The sequence below is a fragment of the Aethalodelphis obliquidens genome, unplaced genomic scaffold (genome assembly GCF_003676395.1).
Source record: "Aethalodelphis obliquidens isolate GAN/ISIS:26980383/991018 unplaced genomic scaffold, ASM367639v1 scaffold30, whole genome shotgun sequence".
Classification (NCBI taxonomy): domain Eukaryota; kingdom Metazoa; phylum Chordata; class Mammalia; order Artiodactyla; family Delphinidae; genus Aethalodelphis; species Aethalodelphis obliquidens.
This window is the reverse complement of record NW_020837974.1, coordinates 15,231,816-15,241,506: the sequence shown is the minus strand read 5'-3', so window position 1 is coordinate 15,241,506 and position 9,691 is coordinate 15,231,816. Positions and strand designations below refer to the sequence as shown.

The 9,691-nt window shown below is 50.0% G+C and overlaps 1 protein-coding gene across 1 annotated transcript; it reads right to left on the bottom strand.

Moving 5' to 3' along the window:
* Nucleotides 1–6,233: 6,233 nt before the first annotated feature.
* On the bottom strand, nt 6,234–7,560 carry LOC113630644 (apoptosis-associated speck-like protein containing a CARD). The gene is made up of 3 exons (XM_027126307.1): nt 7,234–7,560; nt 6,950–7,006; nt 6,234–6,591 (listed from the first exon to the last, which is right to left on the bottom strand). The coding sequence occupies exons 1-3, from the start codon at nt 7,505–7,507 to the stop codon at nt 6,335–6,337; spliced, it is 588 nt and encodes a 195-aa protein (XP_026982108.1). The 5' UTR covers nt 7,508–7,560; the 3' UTR covers nt 6,234–6,334.
* Between the last annotated feature and the right edge of the window lie 2,131 nt (nt 7,561–9,691).

The window sequence follows — 9,691 nt, the reverse complement described above, 5'->3', positions numbered from 1 at the left end:
GAAAAGGTCAAGTGCATCCTTGAAAGTAGAGATTAAACTTTTCTGTTATGGTAAAAACTAGATGAATGAAAGTGGTAAATGAGAAACATGTGGTGTGTTGGCCCAGAATTGTCCAACCATTTGGAAGTTTTTCTTTTACCATGTTTATTCACATGCTGGTTTTAGTGAGTTTATTATAGTAGTTCTGTTCTTTTTTTAAGGCCTCTTGGCTCTTCTGGCACTTTTCTGAGTGGGGCTCAAACAAATTAGGTTGCTTTGGGGGTGGTATTCAAGCTTGATCGTGATTGGAGCACATAGTTATTAGCCAGTTGGGTGTTTTGAAGGAAGGAGAGTAACTGAGCACCTACTTAATGGCAGGTGTTCCGTGGCCTTGCTCACTTCATGCCCAGTGCATGGGTGATGTGGCTCTCGTTTCTCAGGAAATGGTCGACCCCAGGATGGAGTCCCTGTCTGATCACTTCATTTTCATTTCTTGACATTTCGTTCTGAAATCATTATTCTGAAGGGGACAGACTCCTATCCCAAACGTTGTTTGCCTAGGCCTTAAGAGGATGCTAAATTTTAGGGAAAGAGACTTGGGAAGGAGAGGAGATGGTAAAGGGGGGAAGGTTAGCTGGGAAAGTAAGGTAGAGGCAGTTCTTTATATTTCAGGGTGACCCCCCCTATTAGTTTTCCTGAAGGTGGGGCTTTGGTAGGTGTCTTTAGGGAGACAGTGGTCTAGCTGGGTCATGTTTACATCCTGCCTATACCCAGAGGGCTGAGGTCATTGATAATTTTGAGAAAGGCAAAGGTTGGGGCCGATGAGTTGAAACCTCAGACTCCAGTGCCTGTCAACCTTAACATGCCTTTCCTGACCCCAAAAATTTCCCCCCTGCCTTTTTTCCAGGTCAGACTGAGTTTAGAAAACTTGCCCATCCCTGCCAAGCAGTTGAATTTTAGTTATACAGAACTGAAAATTATAGCCAACAGCAACAGGCTTCTTTGCTGTCAGAAGCACAGCTCGTAGAGTGCCTGGGACCCCTGGTGGGAAGTGCTTTTTCTCTTGGTTTAAAATTGTCAAGTATGCTGTAAATGTTCTCTTCTTAGGAGTTGTTTCGTCTTCCAGTCTCTGGTGACTTGAGATGGAAGCTGTGGCTTTGTCAAAAGGAATAGCTGCTTTATCTTCCCTACTGTGTGGAGGTGCTCTACCAAGAGTAGGTGGAGAATGGCTGAGCTGCTCCAGGCAGTGCTTTCCTTTGGCTTACTGAACTTCGTACGCTTGAGAAACCCTCAGAATTAGAGCCGAGGATATGGCATCGTTTCTCTCCCTGGTGTGTTCAGCTGCCTCTACTTTCTTAACAGTGATGCTTGGTTTGAATGGCACTATCCATGTCTGAGAAGTTTATTGTGTGTGCTTCACGTGGTAGGGTTCTGGTGTTAGGGTTTGGTTGTGGTTCCTTCATCCCTACTGCTAGCGGTGAAGGAGGTTGAAGCTCTGGGTGAGACCCAGTTACTGACTGGGACTGTTAGTATTTAGTTTTTGTCCTTTAAAGGGCTTCAGTGATTGGTTTTGCTCTTAAGTAAAAGAAGATAGAGTCTCAAGTGTCTAGTGGGTAGATCCAGTTTGGAGTCCTTTTCCAGGAGAAAAGAATGGATGACGACAGAACTAGCAACAGAGGGAATGTTGTTGTTTCTGGTGCCAGCTTATCCATTGGCGAGAAAATAGGAGTGAGACCTCAAGGGGGTTGGACTTTGGGCCCTCTGCTCTTGGCTGCATTCCCTTGTAAGCACTAGGCCAGTAATAGCCAGTCATATTTCTCTGATGAGGATCTTAGGCTAGTCCTTAGAGATCTGAAGAATACATTATTACTGAATTATGGAAAATGGCCTGCAGTCTGGAAGCACTTAGGCGCCTGGCTTTTTGAATTGGGACAGGCTGACTAGGGAGAAGTGAGGAGGGTAGGTTGTGGTGGGGAGAAGTGTGCTGCGGGTCTGTTTGTTTCCACTGGTTTAGTTCTCAGGCTTTTCACCTTTTCCCCATCACATGCTGGATTTCAGTAACTTGGATATAGGGCTGAGGTTAAGTCATTGCTGGGTCCAGCTCCTGTGAGACTCAACACATTAACATCTTTATTTAGGCATGTTGCTTCCCACTTCCAGTCTCCTGTCAGTCTTCCACCAGGGGTTTTGTAACCAGGTCTCACTCCCTCTACTAGTCTGTGAGAGGCTCAGCTCAGTGTGAGGTCCCATCTGCAGCCATTCCTCTCCAGTCTTTTCAGAACTCAGACTCCCTTTTTTGCCTTTGGGCCCTCAATACTTAGTCTCTTTCCTTTCATCTTTAAATTTTATTTTGAAATAATTCAGACTTAGGTTTCCACAAAAATTATCTTGTTCAGCTCCCCATGCAGACGGTAATCTTCCTGGTGCTGGGGGTATTAAGAAATGAGGAAGTAGTGTCAAGTGGATCTTGCCAGCAGGTTTGACTTTTGGGCTTGTAGAAATTGTTTGGCCCTCAATCCTATGGTGTTAGCAGTTAGAGTTTTAAGAGACCATTGAATTTAAAATTCCTAAATTTTTTTTTTTGCGGTACGTGGGCCTCTCACTGTTGTGGCCTCTCCCGTTGCGGAGCACAGGCTCCGGACGCGCAGGCTCAGCGGCCATGGCGCACGGGCCCAGCCGCTCCGCGGCATGTGGGACCTTCCCGGACCGGGGCACGAACCTGTGTACCCTGCATCGGCAGGCGGACTCTCAACCACTGCGCCACCAGGGAAGCCCTAAAATTCCTAAATATTTTTGAGGGAGGAACAGAAGTATGTCAGAGGAGTTTGGGTCTGGAAATAGTGCTCTGTGGATGGATTGTGCTCTCTCAGCTCCTTGGATTGTCTTGGGGTTGTAGTGCTAGCATGAAGGGCTCCTTTAACATGAAGGATAATTGAGAGCCACCAGTGTGGGGATTGGAGACAGGAAGGGAGCTTGGACTACGCGGTCGAAGATAGGGGATTCCTTGTGTGTAGTGGGGAACTGAGCTTTAGGCCATTGCGGGTAGAGAATGCCAAGGAGGGTGGGGTGGGTATGGGAAGAAGAAACTGAAGGGAGGCAGGAACCAGGCTTTCCAGGTAGCATTCTGCATGCGCACCTCAGGGTGGCAGCGTTGCACAATTGCACTGATTCCTTGTAGCTGTTCCGTGCAGGATCCTTAGGGCCTCACTGCAGCCTGCTTGAGGTACGAACCTGTCAGATTTAGCTTGATGGCTGTTTTTTTTTTTTTCCTCCCCTCTTAAACCAGAATTTGAGGGGAAATGGGCCCATCCTGTATAGTCTTTCCCTGAGTGACAAGGCACATCCCTCTGTGAGAAGGCTTCTGCAAACCTGTCACAGGCTGACTGAGGTGGCAGAGCCACATTCTCTCTATAGCAGCGTGTAAGTTGAATACGTACCTGAATCGCTTGGCAATGTGGTTAGCACGTCGGTTCTAACTCAGTGTGTAGGTCCTGGTGGGGTGCTGCCACCTCTGGCGATGCTCTGAAGTTCTGCAGAGACTCCTTTTCTGCTAATTCCCCCCGTCATGTCTGGAAAGGGGAACTCAAGTTTTGTACAGAACTGTTCATGTAGACAGTTTAAGCCAGGAGCTAGGAAAAAGGTCACTCGTGGAAGGCTGGGTTCTGGATGTGGGTTTTTGTTCTTCTTAGCACAGGCCCAGCGGACATTACTTGTTGATCTGCTTTTTTTTTTTCCAGTCTTGTGATGCTTAGAGGTTTGAGCAGAAAATGTTGATTGTTTCAGACTGAGGAGCCTAAGCCATTGAGCAGCTAGGAACAGAAACATCCTGGAGATCACTGTTGACACCAGTGTGTGCTCACTGTGGGCCAGTTGATTTTAGGTGATGAGCTGTGTCCTGTTATCCCTACTTTATAGATGGGATGCTGAGGTACAAACTGGCCTTAAGTCTCATAACTGGTGAGTGAGGTAGAGCAGGGATTTGAATCTGTCCTTTGGCTGCAGAAGTGTGTCCTTAACCAATATGCTGTGGCTGGTAGAACTCTGAGCCTCACCCTTCTCCCCGCCTCCCCCACCAAATAAAAAGGAAAAAGAAAGCCCCCAAGAAGTCTTTCAACTTCGGGGAGCTGTTTCTTAGAACTGTGTCTTTTGCCTCAGGCTTGCACTAGTTTTTGTAGCTGCTCTGTTTGAGCATCTGCTGTGCAAGGAAGTGTTATGGCTCCATATCATGAGAAGCATTAGGTTCCTATGAAGTGTAAAAAAAAATCCTCTGTTAGGACAGTAGACATACACAGTAACTGATGTTAGTATTTTTCACATGCAAGGCACTGTACAGAGGTTGAAAAGATGTCTTTTTGTGGGGATCTAATGGGAGAGTCCTGTGTGAAAGTAGATGTGACAATATGGTTTGCTCTACCACAGGGAACCTAGGTGAAAATGCCACTGGAGCCCAGAGGAAGGCCCTCTCCGGGCATGCTAGGACAGGTGGGTTTCAAGGTATCCAGAGTCGAGATCAGCGTGCGGTAGGGCAGGGTGTATAAGTAGTGTTGAGATCTGGTGGTATGTGAAGAGGAAGGTAGGAGAGGTTGGATGGGGTTATTCAGGGTCAGGTTGGAAGCGGGGCTTAGGTGTGCTAGTGTTAGAAGGGAGTCCATTTCCATCATCAGTTTTCAGTACTCAGGCCCTTTAAGGTGGTTGACGAGAAGCAGGGAGATCAGGAGGCCTGTTGTGGTAAGACATGAAGGCATACGCCAGAGGGGGGCAGTGAAGTTGAAAAGGAAGGTGTTTGGATGTAAGTTGGAAGACTGACTAAACTTTATGGAACATGCTGGTGTTCCTTGTTTTCTGGTTAGGCTGCTGCTGTTGCCATATGTCGAGATACAGGGATAGTAAAAGAAAGACAACTTCAGTTTGGGAAATGGCAAGGTCCTTCGGAACATAAGTGAGCAAACACATCTCGGGGATTGAATGAGGCTTGGTTTATAAGATTTAAGAAGACTTGGTAGAAAAGGGCTGAGAGTAGAATGGGGAGCATCACTTATTTTATGGGGTATTTGGCCAAAGAAGATAAGCCCACGGGATCCTGAGTGTTCGGGCTGATTCCCACTTTTGCGGAAGCTCAGCTTTCCTCCTGGAGTCCTAAATGGCATTAGGAGCAGTCCCATGTCACTGTAGCCTTGACAGTGGTCATTAGTTTAGCTTTTTGGTAGCTTCCTCCTGCAGTAAACAACTTGTTTTCTCCTGTTGGTCTGGTGATCTGGTCATCAGAATAGGGAAGTGTTGACTGTGTGGGGTGGGGGGAGGGGGATAAACACTGCATCTGTTAATTCTTGTGTCTAGGGAGGGTGTTCCAAGTGAAGCCTTCATACAGCTTTTCCATTCTGTGCTGGTCTGTCGTTGTGAACGGCACACTTTGTACCCTCATATCTGGATCGCCGAGTCTGATGATCTGACTCCTAAGGATAGGATATCTGGCCTCCTTGGGGCCTGCCTGTTGCTTTGCATCTACCCCCTGCAGGCCAGAAAGAATTTGGGTGCAAAGTGTACTCAGGATGTGGTCCTAGAATCTGGTTCCGTAACAGCCTCTGGAAAGGCTCCCTAAGTGTTTTGTGGAAATAAATACTCCTATTTTCTTTTGTGGGCACAATTTCATCGAGAGAGGGAACAGCTACTAGAACTCATTTCCTGAAGTTGCTTTTGTGATTGGCATGTTTTCTGGGCAGAGTGTAACCTATAACCTCTTGGAGCGGGTGGGAAGGAGCAGAGGGAGGAGTGACGCCTGCTGGTGTCCGTGCCAGAAGGAGCCCTAGGGACACTCGGTGGCTTGTGCTCTTTCCTGCTTAGATGGTACTCTTGTCACTTCCCCTGAAAATTGCTCTCATTTTGCAATTTTTTTTCCTATGAAAAAGCGAAAGAGAAGCTTGGCAGACTCGTCTGCTTCTAAATGCACGTCAAGCCTGGCCCCCCACAGTTCCAGGCCCTTTGTACATATTTCTATTCTAATTTTTAGACCTTGGCCACAAGACTAACCTGTGTTCACAGGTCTCAGGGGCAGACCCTGTGGGGTGGCATTAAGGGAGCCACCAAATGGTGAGTGAGGGACCATTCCTTGGTGACTGAGGCAGGAAGGATGAAGTGTTTGGGGAGCCTGCTGCCCCAGGAACAGGCGGAGGCCAGAGCTTCATCTGAGTCACTGCGGCGCTTGGATATGTAGCTCTGCATGAGTTTCCAGGCTGGAAGTAGGAAGACACACCAAATACAAGCTGGATTTTCATACGTATATTAAAAAATCAGACTCCAGGTAAGATGGCTGGAACTGCCAGGGGTTGTCTGTGGGACCGCTGCTGGGGAAGATGCCTCAGCTCTGCTCCAGGTCGACCACCAGGTAGGGCTGGGTGTCCCTCAGGGCCTGGAGGAGCAGATTCTTGCAGGTCAGGTTCCAGGCTGGAGCAAAGCTGAAGAGCTTCCTCATCTTGTTAGAATTGGTGCACTCCGCCCGCACTGCCTGGTACTGGTCCTCTGTGAGGACCTTCCCGTACAGGGCATCCAGCACCCCATCCACGTCTGTGACCCGCGCAATGAGGGCCGCCCGATGCTGCTCCACAAAGTGCAGTGCTGGGGCGGGAGGGAGGAGAGGGGATGAGCTGGGACCAGGGTGGGTGCTGGAGCCTGTCCCTCTTGAACACTAGGCTTTCTTTAGAAATTGCCCTGAATGCAACCCTAAGCGGTGGGGTTCAAGGTGGGCATGCCACCAGGACTCTACCTATAGTGGGATGAGTTTAACTTTGTCTCCCTTTTTCCTCCCAGCCAGGCTCAGCCCCAGGAGGTGTGTGAGTAGGTGGGTGGGAAGGGTTGGCCTAGTTTTGTGCTCTTTGGGTGCTCCTGGCCTTGGGACAAGAGGCTGTGCAGGGGTACGGTGGGGCGGGGCTGGTGAGGTGCCCAGGTAGGTGAGGTTGGGCGTTGAAGGCTTTACCTGGCTTGGCTGCTGTCTGGGGAGGGGCCTTGATCCCGGCTGGCGTGGTTCCGGGGCCTGTAAGAAAATGTTAAGTGGTGTCTCCCAAGTGTTTCTGGGTTCGGGGGTCTCTTGGTCCGGAAGCCAAGGTCAGTACCAAGCGCGGGAAGCCTCCCCAGCAGGAGGATTTTATTAAAGGGTAGGAGAAACAGGAAGCGGAAGCTCCAGGAGAGGCGAACTTTTGGGTTGGGAGGAGGGTGTAGAGGGGATACTGATCTGAACCTGTGTGGAGGGGGCGCACTCACCCTTGCGCAAGGTCTCCTGCAGCTGCTCCGCCACCTCCTGCATGCCGATGTTGCACAGCACGAATACCGTGAGCTCGGCACTGTACGCCTCCAGATAGTAGCTGACGAGCTTGTCGGTGAGGTCCACAGCGTCCATGGGCAGCAGCGTCCCCCGTGGGATGCGTCCGTAGCCTTCGCGCAGCGGCACTGAAAGCAGCTTCATCTTGAACTTCTTGAACTCGTCAGCGGTCAGGTTTTCCAGTGCATCCAGGATGGCATCACGCGTGCACCCCATGGCTCCTGGGGTCCCCTGCCGCAGCCGCCGCTTCAGCTCGCTCAGGCAGTCTGCCAAGCAGGAAGTCTGCTCTGGGGCGGGGCCTGGAATTCCCCGCCTTCACTCCTGTGCCTGCCTCAGAGCTTTGCCCTTGGGTGTTAGGCTCCTGACTACCGCGTTCCTTCCCTTTCTCTCCTGGCCACCGGGGGGCGCCCAGATTGCATCCTTTGGCTGGTCTAAGAGGTGGGACCCAGGAGACCCGGTGGAAAAGGGCTCGTGGGTGGTGCCTGCCTCTCCAGGCTTGGACTAGGTAGCACAGATCAGGAACCTGGTTTATTGGAGCGCTAAGGCTTAGAATCGTGGAATTTTGGAACCCTGAAATCTCCATGTTTCCTTAAACCTTAGCATCCTCTCTCCCTGTCATAGGATCAGAATCATGGAATCCTAACAGCCACGTAGCTCCCCAAATTCCACGGGTAGATTACTGTGTGTGCTTTCTCTCTCCAAGCCTCAGTTTCCTTATCCATGAAATGGGGATAATAACACTCATTCACTTAGTAAATATTCCAGCATAACATGGGCTACCTGATGGTGCCTGAAACCTTGCCAAATGCTTCATGGGAGAGCCAGGATTTGGTCCCCCAGGAGCTGAATTTCTTGGGAAGTGATGACAAGAGACACTTGGAATGGTTGAGAAAATTCTTGACTGGAGGGAAGGTCATGGGAAGAGAGCTATTCTGGGGTCAGGGGGCTTGACCCAGAAGAGCAGATGAAAGGTGGCTTGGGTTGGTGTAGGTTGGAGTGGGATGGCGTGGGTTGGCGTTGGAGGCCAAGCTGTGCCCAGAATCCTTAATTTGCCCTTAACATGGCTGGGAAGGCCCTGCTGGTCTGCCCCTGTGCACCTCGCCAGCCTTGTCTTGCACCACACCCTGACCACACTCCATCTCTGAGTTCCAACCACACTGGCCTCTCAGTTCTTCAAATGTGCCAGGCTCCTTTGCTTCTCCAAGCCTTTGCACGTGCTATTCGCTCAACCTGGAGCTCTCTTCCCTCACTCTTTGCCTGACAAACTCAAGACTTTAGGTCTTAAGTTAAATGCTACTTCCTCTGGGAGACCAGGCTTAGAATCCCTCCAGTTCAAAACACTTGCTACTGATTTGTAGCTCTTACAGCATTTGTGACTAAATTGTAACTGTGCGTATGTTTAGGCACCCACCTCCCCACTAAAACATGAGCTCTATGAGGGCAGGGACCTTGGCTGGTTCACTGCTGAATCTCCAGCATCAAGAGTGCCTGGGACATAGTAGGTACTCAGTGAAGATTTGCTGGATGAAGGAATGACTGAGGCTGTGTTACCTGCAACATGTGTTCCAAAAGCTTCCAGCAGAGTGGCAGGGCCCTGCTCCCCATCCGTGTGCGTGTTGCCCCACACAGGCTGGGTAGTACTATGTGCCAACATCCTTACCATGGGTGGCACTTGTGGCCCAGTGGCTAGTGTTCCCTGGCTCATGGCTGTTCATTATTGTGCCTCTTCACTGGTCTTCGTCCTTGCAGAATCTCCACGTCATTTTGTGCACTGTGGCCAGAAGGCTACATCTTCCTAGCCCACACATTGACGCTGTCCCTCCCCTGCTTGAAAACCTCCTATGACCCCTCAGTGCCCCCAGAATCAAGTCTAAGCTCCTTGGCTTGGCCTTTAAGTCCCTTGCCAGCTTCCTCGGCAGCACCTTCTACCCTGTGAGCCTCTGGACCTCTGCACGTGCAGCACCTGCTCTCTGCTTGGCCTCTCTTCCCTCCTGGTCTGCTTGATGAGTTCCTGCCTGTCCTCCAACATGCATCAGGAGTCACTTTTTCTAAGAAATAGAAAAACTGAGCCCCTATGTGTAGGCTGTGATCCTTCACATGCGTTATTTCTAACCCTTACAACAGTCCCTTTGGGATAGGGAATAGTAGCCCTGTTGTACAAGTGAGAAGATTGAGGCTCAGAGAGGTTGAAGGACTTGCCCAAGGTCATATAGCTGAGGGATCATGCAGGTTGTCTGGTTAGCTTCTGAGTCTGGCCGCTGTCTACTCTTCCCAGTTGGCTTTACTGTCCTCTGTGCAAAATGAATTATTCCTTGGCCATGTCGGCTGGATGCCCCTATGATGCCTTTCTCATAGTGTTTACCACACAGTGTGTCTGGTCACTCTACTTTCCTCACCAGA

Bases quoted from the DNA above. Each gene is read 5' to 3' on its own strand.
- LOC113630644 (XM_027126307.1), bottom strand. From the start codon at position 7,507: ATGGGGTGCACGCGTGATGCCATCCTGGATGCACTGGAAAACCTGACC. The intron at 7,007-7,233 runs GTGAGTGCGCCC...ATTTTCTTACAG, and splicing joins GCAGGAGACCTTGCGCAAGG to GCCCCGGAACCACGCCAGCC. The intron at 6,592-6,949 runs GTAAAGCCTTCA...CTCCCGCCCCAG, and splicing joins CCAGACAGCAGCCAAGCCAG to CACTGCACTTTGTGGAGCAG.